Source organism: Rhinolophus sinicus, chromosome 1 (genome assembly GCF_057876585.1).
Source record: "Rhinolophus sinicus isolate RSI-liver-muscle chromosome 1, RSI-T2T, whole genome shotgun sequence".
NCBI classification, from domain to species: Eukaryota; Metazoa; Chordata; class Mammalia; order Chiroptera; family Rhinolophidae; genus Rhinolophus; species Rhinolophus sinicus.
This window is the reverse complement of record NC_142501.1, coordinates 214,939,762-214,960,715: the sequence shown is the minus strand read 5'-3', so window position 1 is coordinate 214,960,715 and position 20,954 is coordinate 214,939,762. Positions and strand designations below refer to the sequence as shown.

General features: G+C 47.3%; 1 protein-coding gene and 1 pseudogene across 1 annotated transcript; one reads left to right on the top strand and one right to left on the bottom strand.

The window, feature by feature from the left end:
* Positions 1-405: 405 nt before the first annotated feature.
* LOC141568900 (transmembrane emp24 domain-containing protein 11-like) lies at positions 406-20,362 on the bottom strand. Its single transcript, XM_074320037.2, has 5 exons — positions 20,166-20,362; positions 7,550-7,650; positions 2,275-2,400; positions 1,432-1,578; positions 406-641 (listed from the first exon to the last, which is right to left on the bottom strand). The coding sequence occupies exons 1-5, from the start codon at positions 20,287-20,289 to the stop codon at positions 492-494; spliced, it is 648 nt and encodes a 215-aa protein (XP_074176138.1). The 5' UTR covers positions 20,290-20,362; the 3' UTR covers positions 406-491.
* Positions 3,863-7,324, top strand: LOC141570218 (large ribosomal subunit protein uL11 pseudogene; annotated as a pseudogene).
* Positions 20,363-20,954: the final 592 nt, after the last annotated feature.

Genomic DNA, 20,954 nt, shown 5'->3' with positions numbered 1-20,954 from the left:
ATAAATGTGAGCGCTACATAAATTTTAGAACAATTAATAAAAACAAGTAAGATAATGGTTTTCTAACCCACTTATTCCAATTCAGGGTCACAGGTGGCCAGAGTCTGTCCCGGCAGCTCAGGGCACAAGGGGGGGTCCCGCCCCTGGACAGGAGGCCCTGCCATCACAGGGTGCACCCACGCCCACTCGCTCACACTGGGACAAGGTAGACACACCATTCACCTCACGAGCACATCTTTGGGACGCGGGAGGAAACTGGAGGACCAGAGAGGATGAGGGGAGAAGGTGCAAACCCCACACAGATAGTGGCCCTGACTGGGGATCATTTTTTTTCTCATGAAAGTTAACGAAATGACGTTGAATGAAACATGACGTTGAATGAAACAATGTTATTCAAAGACCTGCTGTAATACACATTTATGAATGCATTTTGATTTATTAACTCAAAGATTATGCAAATTAGCATGTAGTTATTTGTCTTTATTAACATTTTAAACAAGCTTCTTAGCTATAAAGAAGTCTTTAAGGTACTTCATTTGGAAAATTCCAACTGAGATAAAGATTAATGTTTGTGCAAAAGCCCACGATAAAACATTGTTGTTTGTGTCCTCACTGGTCATTCGGAAATTTTCTTCACGGTCCTATGTAGAAGAGAAATAGGCAGGTTTAGTCTCTTAACATATGAATTTGAGGGGAAGGTGCTGTATGCATTTGAGATATTTAATGTTTCCAATTAGTATCTTGTACCAAAGTGAGGTCTCTGGTTTTCTAAGCCAAGTGTGTTGTTAGCTTAAGACAAGGAGTAAGAATCAACCTTATAACACAAATATTTGTATTTTGGTGTAAAATATCAAGTGTTTGATTGCTTCTTTTATACATTTGTCACCATTAAGCAAAGTGAATGTTACCCAACAGTGGTAGATTTTCGTTGTTTTCGTTGTCTTACTTACTCTAAGCTGGGCACTGTGCCAAGCACACCTGTCTTCATCTTATTTTCCAGATAAGGAAACTGAAGTCTAGAGATGATACAGGGTTAGTGAGTGGTGGAGCGGATGTGAGCCCTCATCTGACCAGAGTCCACTGAGTGCAGTGGCCCAGAAAACACAGAACGTCACAGGAACAAAATTGAGATTTAGAAAGGGGGCATATTGAGCCTCTTTAGATCCGTGGGTTGTGTTTGAAAGCACTTATTTATTCATTCTGTAAGCCCACACCCCAAAAGTGAATGTGCCGTGGCCCCCTCTCCTAGAGGAGCTCAGGGTGCAGTGGACAGAATGAAGGACTGTTTTCCCCCACATATCGCCTGTCCACAGTTAGGCTCAGAGGGGAAGATCCAGGAACAGGAGGTTGTTTTTTTCCTTGGTTCAGGGGCTTTGGAGAATTATGTTCCCGGCAGGAAGATGTAAAAATGAGCTGACTAGGCATACTGACCCTTTGATAGTTTTGTTCTTTGACTATTTGCTCAATTTGCTCAATTAGATGTTCGAGCTTGAAGCTAACTTCATTAACTTTGTCCTTTGCTCGAGCAATGGCGGCATCAAGGTCATGTTCTCCAATCCGAACGTCTAAGTGGATCCTCTGTGTGAACAATGAAAGGAAGAAGCATGTTTTCAAACAGCCCCGCATTCTCCATACTTTTCCCCTTTCCATGTCCTCGTCCCTCTCTCCTTCCTTTTTCCCTTATCAAGAGCAGGCCCCACTTTATTCTCCATCTTTTCCCCTCACTACCGTTCTCTTCCCTATTGTTCTCAGTAGTGTTCTTTGTAATAGTAATGCTCCAAATGGTAACCCGCTGGCCTGAGGGCAGTCATACTTCTTGAGTGTGCTATCAGGCAAATTCACTTGGTGCTGAGAGATTCTGGTCTCCGGAAAGTTCTCTTTATAGACAACTAAGTTTCTGATAAGTACAAATTCTCTTCATTTGTTCTCAGCACATTTAGAAAATAGCCGATCACCATCTACCGTGAAGAGTTTTATTTATTGGAATTCCATTGTTAATTCACCCTCAGCCTTCACTTGTTTTCAAGCCTGAATAATCACAGTCCTTTTAACCTCCCCCCACAGTTCTTATTTTTCAAGCCCTTTAATCAACTTTGTGGTGCTCCCTTGAACCCCTTCCAAGCTCCCCAAACCCCATCCCTGTTACTGTACTGAGATCTGGGTGCATGACTTCAGTCAGTTTGTAGCCAGTCCAGGTGTCAGGGACCGATGTCGTCGCGCCTGAATAGTGCTGGCTCTGCCTTCATCAACAGGGCTATGCAGGTGGGTACTCACCAGCCCTCTCCCTCCAAGTGACACAAGCCTCGTCGAATTAGATTCCAGGCAAATGATGTGTTCGCCAGGTGAATGTGAGGTAAAGTAGAATGTTCCTTGCGGGCCATATAACTTTGACAATAATACCTAGGATTGAGGATTTCCATAGTTTAAGTTTATTGTTTACTCGCCATTTTTAAAAATAAATCTCCCCTATATAATCTAGTAAAAATTATGTAATTCCTGAAGAAGAAATCAAGTGGCCAATAACCATGAAAAACTTTCAGACTTGCTAGTAATAAAAATACAAACCACAGTAAGGTATCCCTTGTTCGTTACCAGGTTGGCAAAGATTCAAAAGTACCCAAGGACAGTTTTGAGCAATACTATCTCCAGGCACTGTTTTGGAAATGTAAATCGAACAGCCATTCTGGAGAGCAGCTTGGCAATATGTATTAAAAATTAAAATGTATATAACCATTGACCCAGCAGTTCTACCTATAAAAATTTATCCTACCGTGTTTCCCCGAAAATGAGACCTAGCCGGACCATCAGCTCTAATGTGTCTTTTGGAGCAAAAATTAATATAAGACCCAGTCTTATAGTATATTATATTATACCTGGTCTTATGTTATAATAAAATAAGACCGGGTCTTACATTAATTTTTGCTCCAAAGGACGCATTAGAGCTGATGGTCCAGCTAGGTCTCATTTTCGGGGAAACACGGTACCTCATTGCTATATATCATTATGGTAACCTTCAAAGTACTCCCCTTGGGAAGCTATGCACCGTCACTTGTGCCTAGTTCACCCTTGAAAGCAATTTTGGAACTCTTTTTCTGGAATGGCCATCAGCGTTGTCGTCGTATTACCCTTGATGTCCTGAATGTCATCAAAATGTCTTCCTTTCAATATTTATTTTATTTTTGGGTAAAGAAAGAAGTCATTGGGGGCCAGATCAGGTGAGTAGGGAGGGAGTTCCAATACAGTTATTTGTTTCCTGGCTAAAAACTCCCTCACAGACAGTGCCGTGTGAGCTGGTGCATTGTCATGATGCAAGAGCCATGAATTGGCGAAAAGTTCAGGTCGTCTTTTTCCTGCGGCCTTTTCAGCACTTCCAAATAGTAAACTTGGTTAAATTAATAATGAATATTCCCTCTGATATTGAAAAAAGGTTAGCAACATCATTCTATTAATAACAACTTTGTGAACTTAATTGTCAGACCTCGTAGATCCAAATGTGAAGTGCAAAACAATAAAACTCCTAGAAGACAACATAGGAGAAAATCTAGATGGCCTTGGGTTTGGTTATGACTTTATATACAACACCAAAAGCACGATCCATGAAGTAAATAATCGAGAAGCTGGACTTGATTCAAATGAAAAACTTCTGCCCTGCAAAAGACACTGTCAAGAGAATAAGATGACAAGACACAGACTGGGGAAAAATATTTGTACAAGACACAGTGATAAAGGACTGTGATCCAAAGTATACAAAGAACTCTGAAAACCACAATAAGAAAATGAACAAATCAATTAAAAAATGGGCAAGAGATCTCAATAGACACCTCATTAAAGAAGACATACAGAGGGCAAATAAGCACATGAGATGATGCTCCCCATCGTATGTCATTAGGGAATTCAGATTAAAAATGAGCTACCACTTCCTTGACTCAGAGGAGGCCGAGGTGCAACTTTCTTTAGTTATTCTGAATCCGGGTTCATCCGCCACCAGCTGCCTCCATCGTGCCCCAAAGAGATCCAAGTCGTGTACCTGAGGTACACCAGTGAGGAAGTCGGTGCCACGTCTGCCCTGGCCCCCAAGATCGGCCCCCTAGGTCTGTCTCCAAAAAAGGTTGGTGATGACATCGCTAAAGCAACCGGTGATTGGAAGGGTCTGAGGATAACAGTGAAACTGACCATTCAGGACAGACAGACCCAGATTGAGGTAGTACCTTCTACCTCTGCCCAGATCATCAAAGCCCTCAGAGAACCGCCAAGAGACAGAAAGAAGCAAAACAACAACAACAAAAACAAAACAAACAAAAAACCATTAAGCACAGTGGAAATATCACTTTTGATGAGTTTGTCAAATTGCCCGACAGAAGCAGCACTGATCTTTAGCTAGAGAACTCTCTGGAACCATTAAAGAGATCCTGTGGGCTGCCCAGTCTGTGGGCTGTAATGTTGATGGCCGCCACCCTCATGACATCATAGATGACATCAACAGTGGTGCAATGGAATGCCCAGCCAGTAAGACTACAAAGGAAAGTATTCCAATGAAAGATCATTTGGCAACCAGTGTGTGTGGGGCGGCAGAAATGAGATGCCACTTCACACGTATGAGAGCAACGAAAATTCAGAACACTGACACCACCAAGTGCTGGTGGGGACACGGACAGCAGGAGTTGTCACTCACTGCTGGTGGGGATACGGACAACAGGAGTTGTCACTCATGCTGGTGGGGATACGGACAACAGGAGTTGTCACTCATGCTGGTGGGGATACGGACAACAGGAGTTGTCACTCATGCTGGTGGGGACACGGACAACAGGAGTTGTCACTCACTGCTGGTGGGGACGCACAGCGGTGCAGAGGCTTTGGAAGGCAGTGTGGCAGTTTCATACAAAACTCAACATACTCTTAGCATATGAGCCAGCAAATATGCCATTTATTTACCCAGATAAGATGGAAAGTGATATCCACACAAAAAACCTGCTCACAGATGTTCATAGCAGTTTTATTCAGAATTGCCAAAATTTGGAAGCAACCAAAGTGTCCTTCTGTATGTGAATAGATAAATACATTGTGGTCCATCCAGACAATGGAATATTATTCAGCACTAAAAAGAAATGAGCTCTCCAGCTGTGAAAAGACATGGAGGAACTACATACTGGATGGTTCCAGCGATGTGACAGAGTGGAAAAGGCAAAACTATGGAGACTGTAAAAAGATCCATGACTGTCAGGGGTTAGGGAGGAGAGAGGGAGGAAGAGGGGGAGCACAGAGGAATTTTAGGACAGTGAAGACACTCTGTGTGACACTATAATGGAAACCCACAGAATGTACAACAGGAATGAACCCTAGTGTAAACCATGGACTCTGGGTGCTGATGACGAGTCAGTGTAGGTTCATCAACTGTGACAGAAGCACCATCTGGTGCTGATAGTGGGGGAGGCTCTGCTATTAAATCATTGAAAATCAGGTATCTATTACACATAGAAAATGCAATAAATATTCCTTTTTTAAGTCTTTCGATTTTAATTTGCAGAAAATTAGAGGATCTTGCTATGTACTTAATTCCTTTTAACAGACTGCTGATAGGGAAATTTTATTAAATAAGATTGCATTCAAGGGTCAGATTTTACAATTGAGTTATAATTTTGAATGAATAACAAAACTCTTCTCTCTGAAAAAAATATGCAGGCTCTGCTCATTACCTATTAAATTCAATTTCTGAGCCTTAGTTTCATATCAAGTTTCTGCGTAGTCTACTTCCAGTGAATATTCAAGTCAGCAAACATGTTTTGAATGCATACTAGTTTGGTGTATTGGAAAAAACATACTTGAATTTAAACCTCAGTGTTTCACCTGCTGATGAAGCAATCTTGTGTGTCATTTAACCTCTCAGAACCACAGTTTTTCGTCTACAAATTGGAATAGGAAAATTGGACATGGAATAAGGGAAAATGGAAAGCAAGATACATATGTATTGTTGATGTGGTCTGCCCTGCTCACACTGCCAGCCATGTTGTCCCCTTGGGCTGTCAGTCATGATGGGCGGCGGGGGGGGGGGGGGCAACATAGAGAAGCCCCATATCCGCAGACCCACTGGCTCAGGTACGAGCAGTCAGAGTTCTTGTGGGGGTGCTGACAGGGGCCTTAAAGAAGATCTCAGCTTGTTAGGAATGTTGCAGTTAAAACTATTTCATATTCCAAGTGGAGCGGGCCTTCCTGAAAATAAGGCCTGCGGTGAGAGGTGTGTCTCTCCTAGGCCAAGACGAGGGCTGCGTATGTATTAGGCCCATGAAAAAATTTGTTGTATGTTTGCAAAATGAATGAAAATATTTCTCCTCTCTTTTAGAAGGGGATAGGTACTATTTCAGGCAATTGTACTTTTGGAGAACAAACCTTCTTTGTCTTAAAAACAGTGAACAGGTTTTTCTGTGACAGTTTTTAGCTCAACTAAAATTTGGGTCCTGGGCTTGCTAAACTAGGGAGACATTTGAAGGGTTGCTGGGGAAGAACCAGAGACCCAGGCCTTGGGGTCCCTGGGAAGAAGCACAGGAGGTGGGGGTGTAGGGTTGCTGTGCTGACAGGTGATTGGAGTTGGGAGAAAGGTCCCAGTGGACCTGTTGTCAAGGAGGTGCCAAGTGCACCAAGAGAAGACTGACAACAGATGAGAATCAAGTGTCCAGTAGTCCATTTGCAATGGCGTCCCCAGTGACCCAGCTCCAGTCTCCATGTGAGTGGGGGTGTCAGATGTCTGCCCTGAGCTCAGGTCAATGTATCATCATCCAGTTTTCACAAGAGTAGGAATGATGCCCTGTCTACATCAAGAGCCTTCTGCCCGCCAGAATAGTAGGCTGTTCTGTTCTGCAAGGCTGTGCCCCACCACCATCCTGTCACCCCGTGAGCATGTCCCAGGATGACTATACGTCCAAAGGGAAGTGTCCCCACGCCTGTGTGAGTTCCTGGGCCCAGCAGTGGGGCATACTGAAGTGGCGTGGTCGGAATGGACGCCTGTTACACACGCTGTACAGATGGGAAAACGGAGGATCGGAGCAGGCAAAGAACCTGCTCAGCACCCAACGTGTAGAGGGCAGCCTGTACTTGAACTTGGCTCTGCTCCCAAACCCACGTTCTTTCCACCTGCTCATGGTGCCTCCTCTCCTTTGCTGGCTCCCAGAGAGACCACATAGTCCAAAGGCTGCCTCGTACTAGAGGAAGCCCCGAATAGGACGGGAGGGGGCCTGTCTGGCCCTGGCGCTGGGAGGTGTGGGCTGTTGCCCCTACAGAGCTGAAGGGACACCTTGGCCCTGTGGGTCCCTCTGCCCAGCAAAACCAGTGAACCTGCTTGTGTTATTTGTAAACTTTCCATGTCCGGCGTCTGCTCTCAGCTAGGTGAGGCGCACGGAAGGCAGGTGCCTTCTGCGTTCCTAGGCGGTACCTTAACTCGTGATTCTGCACATTAAAGATTGTAGGCGCTGGTTACTGAGTGCTCAGCACAGACCTGAGGGTTTGTGGGGGTACACGACACATGATTCATAGCAACAAACATAAAAGAATGATTTACCTCATCGTTGTAAGTTGTAACAGTCACAAACAGCCCCAAACCAGGAGCAGATTCCAGGAAATCATGTCTGCCCACGTCCCATTGCTGTAGCTTGAAAATCCCTGTTTCAAAAATACAAAACATTTATATAAAGTAAATGTAAGGAACAGTTATATATGACTACTGACTAAGAAATTTTTCTTTTTCAATGTATCCAAATCACAAAACACAGCTGCTTTGTGCAGCTTAGTCTGGTGGTTAGGTCACGCAGCAAGTCAGAGATGGGTATGCAGGAAGACTTGGCCTCTTGCTCCTGTCTCTCTGGCCTGCAAGCTGCTTCGCCACGCTGAGCCTCAGCTCCTTATTCAGAAAAGTGGGAATAGGACATATCCCTCCAAAGCCTGAGAGCTTTGAGGACTGTGGAAGAAGATAAAACAAGCCCATGAGGGCTTTGCACCCAGAACGTAACTTCACGTTGGCCAGCGCTGAGCCCTTCTCCGACACCTCTTCAGTGCTTCTGCCTTCATTTTCTGCCTCCTGGGACTTATTCTGAACGCTTTGGCATAAGTCCTTCCTAAAGCTCAGCTGTGTCGTGTTGAATCCTTCCTTGTGTTGTCTCCACAGGCTCCTGCTACTGTTTGGATGGCCGGAAGGGCCCCCACTAGCTCTCGTCAGGACATAATACCCATCCTATGGCTCCGCTTCCTCCTTGTGCCCTTCAAGGTATGATGTGGATGAAAAAATAGCTAACGTTTATTGAAAACTACTGGGAAAAGCTAACAGTACCTTCAGTGTGCCAGGTCCTGTGTACAGCACGTAACAGGCATCACCTCATTTACTTTCAAAGTGTGCTCGGAGGGGAGGATTTTTATTCACTCATTCACCCAGTCGTTTGTCACTGAGCACCTCCATGGCAGAAGCACTGTTCTGCGAGCTGAGGACAGAAGTGGACAAAACAGACTACGTCTTTGTCCCCATGGAGCTTTCCTACAGGCAGAAACAGACAACAAGCAAACCAATGTATAATGTCGAAGGTGTTAATGCTGGAAGAAGCAGGTGACAGGGATAGGATAGTGCAAAGGGACTCGAGGGTGATGGGGTGGGGGAGTCAGGGAGCTTTGCTGACATTTGAACAAAGACCTGAAGGAACAGAGGAGTGAAATATGTACAATGTTATAATACTTACATACGATAACTGTAATACATATAAATTATAGCCACATATCACATTCAGTGCTAATTGTGTGCCAAGCACCAGTCTGAGGAATTTACATATGTAATCTGAATTTTAATGACAACATTATGTAGGTAGATACTATTTTTATGATGATTTTTTTATTAGTTTATGACGAGTTTATATATGATGAAACCAAAGCATAGAAAAGCTCATTTGCCCAAGGTCACATACCTAGCAAGTGACAGAGTCAAGATTCAAACCTGGGCACTGTACCTTTTCCTTCAGCACCATGTGATGCTGTCTGTGTCTTGGGAAGGGCCATTCTGTGCGGGAACATGTGCAGAGGTCCTGGGGCAGGACCGTGCTTGGTGTTCAAGGAACAGCAGAGTGGCTGGCGTGAGGTTAGGGGGGAAAGCGCAGTAGGCGATGAGGCTGAAGGCCTCACAGAGGCCAGACCAGGGAGGGCCTACCCGTCCGCTGTAAGGATTTGGAAAACAGTTGGTTGGAGGAGTGAAATGATGTGGTTTTCATTTTGCAATTTGTATTGTGTGGAGAAAAGAATAAAGAAGGATCAAGAGTGGAAGCAGGATGCTGTCATCATGATCAAGGCGCTTGGACCAAGTGCCAGTGTGGAGGCTGTAAACAGTGTTGGATTCTGCTTTACAAGTTGGGAACTGAGTCGAGAGAGGTAAAGCCACAGCCTAAAGTCACCTGGGAATAAGTTGGCACCGAGGTCATCTGCTTCCGAAGCCCAGGAGTACAGCCAGTGCATACTGCCCCCCTGGGAGGCAGGAGGAGAGCCATCCCCGACAGGGACCTGAGACGGGAGCTTCATCCAGCCCCTGGCATGTGAGGGACTCTGGGGACATTGAGAAAGAGCACTTTCTGGAACGGACGTCCACGGCAAAGTGTCAAGCTCTGCCTGCACTCTGGGGTGACTGCAGCCTTAGCCATCTTGTGAATGGACCTGGTCTCTTCCTTCCAGAAATTTGTGAACTATATATAATGTATATTCTATGCTTTTTAGACTGGTCCATCTGAAGAAGGGCTTAAAAAAAAAGTGTCATTGATGAAAAAATGGAGCAAGTCCACTCCACCCTATTCCTCCTGCTAATTACAACTTAAAACGCTGGGCAACTGTCAGAAGACTTTGAAAGGTGAAGAAAGAAGATGACTGGCTAAGGACCTCATGCATGACTCAGCAGAGAGGTCCCTGTTTGTCTCCCGCACCCCTGTATGTCCTCGCCTGGGAGCTAGAGAAATCGCAACCACAGGTGAAATTGAGAGAGACGGAGACAAAGAAAAGAGCGAGAAAATCTGCTCAAGTAAAACCTTTCTCTAGCCAGAGGATCTGGAGCAGGGCAGTCCTGCAGGATGGAGTTCCTTGAGTATACCTGCCCTGCTCCAGATGAAAGCAACTGCACCCCTCTCCACCGGGCGCTTCCAAGGTGGGAGCAGGTGGATCCCTGTGGAGATGCGCACCCCTCTCTAAGAAGGGCAGGAAAGAGGCTGCACCCCTCTTCTGCACTAGATTCTCCCATCATAAAAGGGAGGATCGCAGAGAGATGGGGGCTGGAAAAAGGGGTCTTGGAGACCATGTCTGACGTCCTGGACACACTTCTGAGCAGCCTGGGTATGGAGCCAACCAGAATCAATGGCGAAAGCTTTGAGAATCCACCTGTGGTGTGGAATGTGGCCCAGGTTTTAGATTGGCCTCTGCACACAAGCAGGGTAGACCAGAACAGTAGTGCAAAGTCTCAGAAAGCTGAATTAACTTAAGGGTGTGTTCTGAATCTAATGTGTTGGCTGCCTGCTGAAATAAGATCTTTAAATACTCAAAATGTCCAGGATGTGTTACAGATTTACTCACCATACCAAGAACCAGGAAAATCTCAACTTGAATGAGAAAAGACAGTTAACAGACCAACACCAAAATGAATAGACACTGGAGTTATCTGACAAGAATTTTAGGGGCGGCCGGTTAGTTCAGGTGGTTAGAGCATGGTGCTAATACACCAAAGTTGCCGATTCCATCCCTGCATGGACCACTGTGAGCTGCGTCCTCCTTAACAAAAACAAACAAACAAACAAACAAATTTAAAGCAACCATCATAAAAGGGCATCAACAAGAAGTTGAAACCCCCTTAAAATAATGGCAAAATAGGAGGTCTCAGCAACTGTGGGACAATAGTCGAAGGTGTACAGTTTGTGAATCCCGGAGGGGAGGAAGAGATAGTCGTGTCTCTGACATGTTGAGGGTGCAGCTCCAGACCACCACAATAAAGCACACATCAAAATAAAGCGAGTCACACGAATTTTTTTGGTTTCCCAGTGCATGTTAAAGTTATGTGTGCACAAATACTGTAGTCTGTTAGGTGTGCATTAGCATTATGTCTAAAAAACACTGTACATTGCTTAATTAAAAATACTTTATTGCTAAAAAATGCTAACCATTGTCTGAGCCTTCAGCAAGTTGCAATCTTTTTGCTGGTAAAGGGTCTTACCTTCGATTTATAAAAAATGTAACATCGGTGAACTGCAGTAAAGCAAAGCTCAATAAAACGAGGTCTGCCTGTATAGGGCTGAATAAACATTAGAAGCAATGACAGCTGAAAACCTCCCAAATTTGTTGAAAGAGAAAAACCTACAGATTCAAGAAGCTGAGTGAACTCCAAACAGGATAAACTTCCCCAAATCCATCATGATCAAATCTCTCAAAACTAAAGACAAAAAAATACATATATGTGGAAAATAGAGCAAAACAATGCATTACTGATAGGGGAAGCAATTTGAATGACAGCAGGGTTCTCACCAGAAACTTGGAGGCCAGGAGGAAGTGACACATTTTTAAAGTGTTGAAAGAAAAGAATTGGTAAACGAATTCCTTAAGAATAAAGGCAAAATATTCTTAGATCAAGGGAACTAAGAATTTTCTACCAGAATGCCTGCTTTAAAATAATGGCTGAAAGAAGCTCTTCAAACAGAGAGAGAAAGTGGTAACAAGGAAACTTTGAATTTCAGTAATGAAGAGAAAACAACGGACAGGGTAAATATCTGGGAAACTGCAGTAGAGTATTCTGGGTTTTTAAAAAAGTTGTTTGATTGTTTTTAAATGTTGGACAGTTGAAGCCAAAAAAAATACAATGTTCTTAAAGTATGTACATGTAATGTTTAAGACAACTATATTATAAAGGGTAGGTGGCAAAGGAATTTACATGGTGGTAAGGTGTCTACATTCCTCTCGAAATGGTAAAATATTGATCTCCCTAGACTGTGGTAAATCAGGTATGTGTATTGTAATCCCACGGGCAGTGACCAATAATAACAACTATACAAAGAGATACAGAGAAAAACACTACAGATAACACAAAATGGAATGTTACAAAATGTTCAAGTGACCCACAGGAACATAGGAAAATGGGAATAAAAACCAGAGGGAGCAAAAAGAAAAGAGCTAGTAAAATACTAGACCTAAATCCTGACATGTCAATAATTACATGTAAATGGTCTAAACAGAGATTAGGCAAAGATGATCAGAATGGATTTTTTTTAAATGACCCAGATATTACTCATATGAAGTTCACAAGAAAATCACTTTGGATGTAATGCTATAGGTAGCTTAAAAGTAAAAGGATAAAAAACGCACCATTCTGACATGAATCCAAAGAAAGCTTGAGTGGCTTTACAGATGCCAGGTAAAGTAGACTTCAGAGCAGAGAGAACTACAAGGACAGAGGGTCCTTACCTAGTGATAAAGGGGTCAAATCGCCATCCCAAGTGCATCAAACAACAGATTCAAAACATGAAGTGAAACAACTAAAAGGAGAGCTAGACAAACCCACTACAACTGTAATTGGAACATCAGCCCTCCCCAGGAATCGCTAGAACCATTAGACAAAGAACGAGGAGAGAAGAGGGAGCAGCCCATCGACTGCCCTCAGGGCTGGCGTGACAACAGCAGAACACGGGGAACACTTTCTCGCCAACTCTCCCTGATCAGACACCTTTGCAGAAGCTGCTGAATGTTTTAGAGAAAAGCACACAGCCATGAGGATCAGCCGCTTCCCAAATATGTGACCACCTGGAAGTTTCTGTTGTGTGTTTCCCTGTCCTCCAAATAGAAGCCCCGTGCTGTGCCCCCTCCCGCCTCCCACCGCCACCTCTCAGATGGTTACCTTGCCTCCTAGGAGGACAGTGCATCTTCCCACCCCCCTGCCACTCACTCCCCTTCTGCCTGCCTCTAGTTGGGGAGATTGGGTGTCCCTGTTCTGCCAGGGGCCACCCTCCCATTTCTCTGGGACTGGGCTCTTGTCACTCTGCCGCACTTGCCCACACTGGGCTCTTGTCAGCGAGCCAGCTGTTCTGGGGTTGATACCCTGTCTGCACTCTGTAAGGTGCTGGAGTTCAGGAGACATGCTGTGTCCTCTTTCGCGGGTCACTGGGGCCTGGCTGTAAGCCCAGGGCGGTGTTTGGCTCCACGGTAGAAGCTCGTGACGGATGTGTGGGGTGAGTGGAAGTACCCCCAGTACGTGTTCAGTAAAGGGTTTTGAATGAATGATGCCAGAGGGCCCTAAAGCGCTATGATCTCAAGCCCTGAGCACTCCGCCAGGCCCTAGGTGGGAGGGGAGCATGGAGGGAGGTGTCATGCCGCGCGGCTACCACCAGGTGGCAGAAGAGAAGCACTGCTCAGCAGCACCGCCTGGGAGAGCGTGTGCTGGGTGAGGACGGAACGAACAGTCCAGGGGACACAGCGGGGACAGGCTGCCTGTCAGGCTGCTTACTGCGTGGCGAGAGAGTGACAGGGTTTTCTGGCTAGGAAGAGGGTCACTTGGGCAAGACGCTGAACTGCCGTGTGCCTATTTCCCCATTGGTAAGAGCAGGAGAGTAAAAGTACAAGGAGTAAGTGCGTTGTGTTTGTGGACGGCTTCACACAGAACTAGCAGGTTGTAAGCACAGTGTAGGCCCCTGAGGAATGATTCCTGATACTATTATGGGCTTTCAATGTGCAGTGTTTTCTACCAGTTCCCACCGAGCCCCACAACTCAGAGGAGTTGGTAGAATAATACCCACTTTCACAGATGGGGGCTAAGTGAGTTGTCTGGACCCCCCAGACAGTAAAGGCTGAGCGGGATGAAAACTTAGCTCGCTTCTCAAATCGAGGGCCATGCTCCTCACCACAACCCCTTGGCTCACCCCACAGCCGGGGACCCTGCATGCACTTCAAACCAGTGTGCTTCTGACACAGATTGCGGCCAGCCTCGCCTCCCAGGCGCCCCTCGTCTGTGTCTCCCAGGGGACACTGGCTGAGAGCCGGGCGCCTGCAGGCCAGCTGCCTCACTCACACCATGCCCTGTGGCCCTGATGTGGGTCTCTTCCACTCCTGACTGCCTCCAGGTCGCCGAGGCCGGGACCATGGGCCATTTCAGTTGGCATTAAAACAATAAAATGCATTCATTGTGGAAATTTTAGGAAGTAATCCCTCTGGAAGTTTTCTGTATTGGGTGCTATCCTTCTAGCCTTTTCCCATACGTACATATTACGTGTTTCATAAAAAATGAGCGCGTACTGTACCTGCTGTCTGTAACTTGCTTTTCCCACCCGGTGTTTCGTGACCATCTCACGTCCTTATGCATTTCTTCTGTAACCTCAGTTGAGGTCTATTCAGAGACCTGGAGAAAGGTCCCGTGTCGGGTGTCCAGTGCTGAGCGCAGAGCTCTGCGGACATGGATTGGGTGCCTGGTGTTTGAGGAACGAGGGAAGGAGTGACGGCGGGGGCCTGCAGTGTGGTGGCTCAAAGACCAGCTGTCTGGTTGACCCCGGTGGGACCTGGGCACAGAAAGCAGTTGCTTTCGAGTAGCTAGAATGCTCCAGGTTCCCTCAGGACCCTTGGCTTCCCTACAGCTTGGGAACCTTCTTGAGAGTCCACGCATGGCGAGGGCAGAGAGGTGATGTGTGGCTGACAGGCGGCGCAGCACGCAGCATGCCCCACACGCACCGTCACTGTTTAGCTCAACCAGTTGTCACAGACGGGCCAAAGCACAGTCGGCATCCTGATGTGCCCGTGCCACTCACCACCCGCCCAGAGGTGCCCACCCCTCCAACTTCTGGAGACATCGCTCTGTCTCTGAGCTTCAGGTGAAGGTGTGCCCTTGTGCCGGCTTCTGATCGCTGTGTTCCGGAGGTCTGTCTGTGCTGTGTCGTGAGGGTGTAGCTCAGCCATTGTTGTTGCCGCTCACTGTCTCACTCTGTGGAGGTGACTTATTTTACATGGTCTACTGATGGGCACCGGAAAGGGTCCAGTTTCCAGCCACGGACACCGTGTTTCCCCGAAAATAAGACCTAGCTGAACCATCAGCTCGAATGCGTCTTTTGGAGCAAAAATTAATATAAGACCCGGTCTTATTTTACTATAAGACCCACTATAATGTAATGGAATGTAATATAATATAATGTAATATGATATAAAACCGGGTGTTATATTAATTTTTGCTCCAAAAGACACATTCGAGCTGATGGTCTGGTGAGGTCTTATTTTTCGGGAAACACAGTAGCAGCACCGCCATGAAGACGCTCCTCATGCACGTGGACCCAGGTCTGTGTTCCTGTCGGGATTTGCCATCTACCTGGGTCGTGGGGTGCCTGTGCTCCACTCCAGCAGCTGCCACACAGTGGCGAAGCCGGCCACGCAGGCGAGGGCTGCACGTGCTCGCACGCCTGCTGTTCGGTGTTTCATTCTGCATTTGCTGGGTGTGTGCACCGCGGGGCTTTGCTTTGTGCCCGGATGCCCAGTGCCCTTGCACCCATTTCTTCCTGGCTCCTCAGGCCTCCTCTGCTGAGGCCTCTGCTGATCTCTGCCCATTTTCCTGTCATGGGACAGCCCTCTGTGCTGGTGTCCGTTCACATTCATTCTTGGGGACTTGCATTCTCATGAGGATGAGTGACTGGACGTACAGACGCATGTCCCAAAGCGCTGGCCTTGGAAACCGCAGGTGTCTGCCAGCGAGGCCTCAAGAGACGTGAGTGGCCCTCCACATGTGGGAGCACTTTCCGTGGCCAGGGAGGAATAGCTGCCTTGACGCAGTCACACAGCCGTGGGGGACATTGTGGAGGCCACACATGGCTGGCTTTGCTGTGACCTGTGACCTACTGGCCTGAAGCCAGCCATTAGTAAGGGGACAAATGCCCAGCTCCTTTGCCTGGAGGTAGGACAAACCCTGAGGGCATCTCATCCGACTATTTTGTTAAATGTCTTTAAATATATGTAACAAAATTGAACATTTGAACCATTTTAAGTGTGCAGTTCAGGCACATTAAGTGCATTCGTTCACGTAGCTATGCCATCACCACCGTCACCCCAAACTAATTCTGCCCCACTGACATGGCACCGCCCTAGCCCCTGCCCCAGTCCCGGCCCCAGCCCCTGACCGGCTCCGTTCTACCGTTTGCTTTTGGAAGGTGCCTCTTCTGGGGACCTCAGGTAGGTGGAGCCATGCCACATCTGTCCTTTGGTGACTGGCTGCTGTCCCTGAGCATGGTGTCTCCCAGCTTTATCCATGTGGCAGCGTGTGGCGGGATCTCCTTCCATTGTGGGGCTGCCTAATCCCCCACTGTATGTGGAGAGCACTGTGTCCACCCTCCGTCCCTCTGTCGACGGGCACTGGGCTGCCGCCGCGTCTGGGATGTTGTGAACCATGCTGCCGTGGACCTGGGTGCAGACGTCAGGTCCTCGCTCTCACTTCCGGCCTCCACTCGGAAGTTGAGGTGCTGGTCGTGTGTCTGCAGTGTTTCCACGTGTTCCCACGTGTTCCTGAGCCTGGCTTCACTGCAGTCCTGCCTCTCGTGGCTGCTTCGCCCGCCCCTGGGAGCCCCTTGAGGCATCACTGGCACTTGACTCCTCGGGTCAGGGCCGCTCCAGGGGGCACCAGACCCCCAATGACACAAATGGGAGCTGCTCCTAGCAGGACACTCACTTACCTTCTCCTATTTCCTAGTCTTAATAAGTTTTGTACTCTGAAGAAAAACAACGCTGGTACTTGGCAGAGTGCAAGGGTCATAGCTGGGGACCTTGGAAAGGAGGCGACCAGGAGTAAACTCCCACTGGTTCTGAATTCTAATGGCTCTTTTTAACAAGGAATCTCCCCCTTATGGTCCTGTGCTCCGTGGCACCTCCCCATTTCTCTTGGTGCTCACCTCTTACAAGGGACTAACAGCCTTGTTTTTAAAATGTCTCCAAGGACAGCGGGTGGTTTTAACACTCACCAGGCCACTAGAATCCCTGCCCCGCCCCCATTGGGGAGCCAGCACTTCTCTGCTTCTCGGGCAATTTCCTGCCTGTGGGGGTGGGGTTGAGCCAGAGTCCTGGCTACACCTGCTTCTCTGGTGGTTTAGGGCAGACTCTGGGAGGCCAAGGTCCAAGGTGGGAAGTTACCTTTCAGAACACCTGTGGTTGGTGACAGCTGTGCCAAGTGGGGGTGGGGGCAGGTGTAGCTCCAGTCTACAGATAAGGGAACAGCTCAGAGTCACCAGTTACTGGGCACCAAAGCCAACTGGCACTTGAGTCCTTGTGTCAGGGCCGCTCCAGGGGGCACCAGCCTCCCACACCCCGGGTGGCTGTGGCCTTCCCCAAGCACCCCGTCAGCTCCAAAGCGGTCTCTGTCCTGTGGTGCTCTGAGCCACCTCCTTGGGAGGGAAGGAAGAAGGCCGAGCCCTTGAATTCCTTGCAGTCTGTTTTTAGTCCCTGTAAGCAAAATCACACTTTTAGGTAGGTTTTGATGACTGGAACTGATATCTCTGGAACTTTCTAGATGGGTGTGTTTTATTGGACCCCTGGGGCCTCAGAGCTGTGAAGAGATGAGACAGCTGGTCTGTGCTCTTACAGGACTAGGGATCTCAGACATGGTCTCAGGTCCCCATAGATACCCAGGAAAACTTAAAATTTGTTTTTCCTTTTAGTGGTGATCAAAAAATTATGTACAAATGTGTTTTGGAACAGCACTTCTTAACCAAATAGTGTCTGACACGTGTGTTCACAACCAAGGTCAGGGACTTCATCGGCAGCACAGGCTTTGCAACGGTTCGGTGACACAGGTGGAAATACAGAGTCACCTCCTGGTGCGGGCGTGCAGAGCTCTGGGCCAAAGTCTGGCTTTAGGCCCCGGGCTTGCAGCACACAATGAGCACGAGAGCGCACCGCAGACGTGAGAGGAAGCCCTGTATAAAAGGGGTGTTTACGAGTTGCGTTTTGGGGCGTGCTATTACATTACTTGGCACATCACAGTAATGGGCTGATGAGTAGAGACACAATTACAGTTGAAGGAAAATCATGGCAAGAGTGGAGATTTAATTGATGCTCAAATTCCTTTTTAAAAAGTTTATAAGAGTTGAGGAGGAAACACATCCAAACTAAACCAACATTGGTGATTTGTGTCTCTTTAGTGATAATTATTTTCTGAAAGTCTATACCAACTTTCCCTTTGTTCATATTTACATGGTATATCTTCCCATTCTTTCACTTTCAACCTTCCTTTAGATTAAAGTATTTCATTTGGAAACAACCTCTAGTTGCTTTGTTTTCTAAATCCAGTCAGTCTTTGTCTTTTCATTGGAGTTTTGTGCATTTACACTTAATGTAATATAAAATGTAGTTGGATTTAAGCCTACCATCTTGCTATTTGTTTTCCATTTGTCCTATTGGTTCCTTGTTCCTTTATCCCTTCTCTCTTGCCTTTTCCCATTTTTTCTCTGTAGCATATCATACATTCTGGGACTGTAGACCACATTCTCCTTTAAAGAAAAGTTAAAACTTGTGACCTGACATGTTTCCATATTTTCCCGGTAGTTGCAGTAGACTTTGGAAGCTGCTCCGACCCTAAGGAATGGTATGGGGGTGAGGGCTGTGGACACCACAGAGTGGGGACATCAGGGATGGAGGCTTGAGAAGGCAGGGATGAGGGGTCGTTGGGGAAGGGAAGGGCCCGAACAGGACAGGGAATGGGTGGGCTGCAGTGTCCATGGGGGTGAGGACTGAATGTCTCCTCACAGAGGGGGTGGGGGGCTGCCCAGACTCAGACCCGCCCTGCACGCCTCTGCGGGTCACCAGGTGGCCACACTAGCCTCCTACCTCAGACCCTGCAGGGGGTCATTCTCCACGAGTCTCTCCAGCGGGCCGCAGGCAGCAGGTAGGGTGCTCGTGTCCCTTTCTCCTCCTGCAGCCCGTCAAGTGCAGGATGAAAAAGCCGTAGCTTACGAGGACATCGGCCACGTGCCACAGAGCTGCTCACCCAGGACTCGGAGCGTCCCTGGGATGAGGGGGTTAGGGTCCGGCGACACAAGCAAACACTTAGAGTATGTTCTGTGTGTCTGGCTGGGTCCTAGGAGCTTGACAAATATGAACTCAGTCATCACAACCAAAAGAAATAGGTGTCACTATTATTTTTATCCTGCTTTACAAACGATGCAGAGAGTTTCAGGCGCTTGCTCAAGGGCACAGAGTTATTAGGTGGCAGAGCTGGGACCTAGATATGGGCCATCTGTTCACATGCCACAGTCCCAAACAAAGCTTCTTTCCACAGCGACCATGACAGAAGTGAGGGCTCTGCACCAACCAGCTTTGCTCTGTGTGTCTCCGCCATCCTATGCATCCCAAACCCCTCACGTTGCCTCCATGCTGGCTGCATGGTTTGACTTTCTGCAGAATGGGCATCAGTCTTTACAACAGAACACTCCAGCATGACAGCCAAGATCAACAGAGGAGACTCAACACGATTCAACGGGAACTTGAACTGGACATGGGAATACATGCTCGGCACTGATAAAGAGAACCCTTAGATTTACGTCCTGCTCCTCTTTGTTCTTTTTTGCATTAGAAGCAGGGAATTTCATGCGGGCTCTGACTTGACTGTTAAACATCACACTGGGTTTTTTGTACAGTTCCGAGACCCTGGCGCTTGCTTCTTCCTCTGCTGGCCGGGGAAGCTCACTGTGGGGCGTACGTGGTAGCAGAATCCTCGCGATGGCAGGTTCCACGGGCAGCAGTCTCGGGTCGGCTCATGCGTGCCCTCAGCAGCCTCCCTGTGGGACGCGGGTGTTCCGAGGACATGTCAGCGTGTGCTGCTTTGTCCATCTTACTGGGCCCACCGCGAGCCCTGACGTAGCCTCTGAGAATTCAGCCACAGCTGGCGTGGTTAACAACACCTGATCCTTTTATTGAAGGAAACCTGACAACTGGAAAAGCAAATCAAGCTTGGAGTCTGTGGTGTTGCCTCTGAGTTTCCTGTTTATGAATTATGCAATTCACTTGAAAGGCTCTTTTCATGTTGGTCTGCATGACTTGATAAACTGTCTCCAGAGAAACCCATACAGCATAATACTCATGCCAAACCATACACACACACCAAGAGCTGAGCATAACCCACAAAGGACAGCTTGAGTTCAGCATTCCACAGAGTACATTTTACCTACCTGTTATCAGTGTGTCACTCGGAATGTCTTCTATGATGCACTTCTCCTCTTGTTCCCCCATGTGGAAATAAAAAGCAGTTGAAAATGAAACACAGACACTCAAAAGAAGTGTTAACGTTTGCATTTCTGTTGCTTTAGCCACTCGGGGTAGTGCTTTCTTTGAAATGGCCAATTGCAAGTGGTACTGCTGATGGAGTGTTTGTACTGCGCTGGATAAGCTTGTAAATTGATTTGTGTGAGAAGTGACACATGGTGGTTACCCTGGGCAGGTGATTGCAGCAAGTCCCAAGGAACAAGACGTCTCAACCTTGGGGCGTTTCCAAGCCCGATGACATCAGAATGCCTTCTAATCGGTTACTTTTTAAGGATTTCAAAATGTTCTAATGGAAAGAAAGACAGTGTGAGGCCTGGAGGGAACCGCAAAGTGTCAAGCCCAGCAGACTCCCAGTGACCAAACCAACATGGATATTTTCTGGTGGTCTCTACTGCTAGGCAGGAGGTGGGGGAGAAGGAAGAAAAGACCGTGTCCTGGGGAGAAGAAGTGAGAGGAGAGGCGTGCAGAGCAGGGAGATGGCGGGAAGAGGTGCGGATGTGGCAGGAGGAGGAAGCAGGTTGCCGAGATCCTGGGTAGAAGCCGGACGCCGGGAGCGCCTGCGTTTAATGGAGGCCTCGCCCTGAAGGAGACTTGCGTCTCAGTTTCCTCATAAAAAAGGGAGTTAAAATCACCCAGTGTGATTTACTAGGTCCTTACTAGGTTCTGGCATCCAATATATATATTTTAAACTTTTT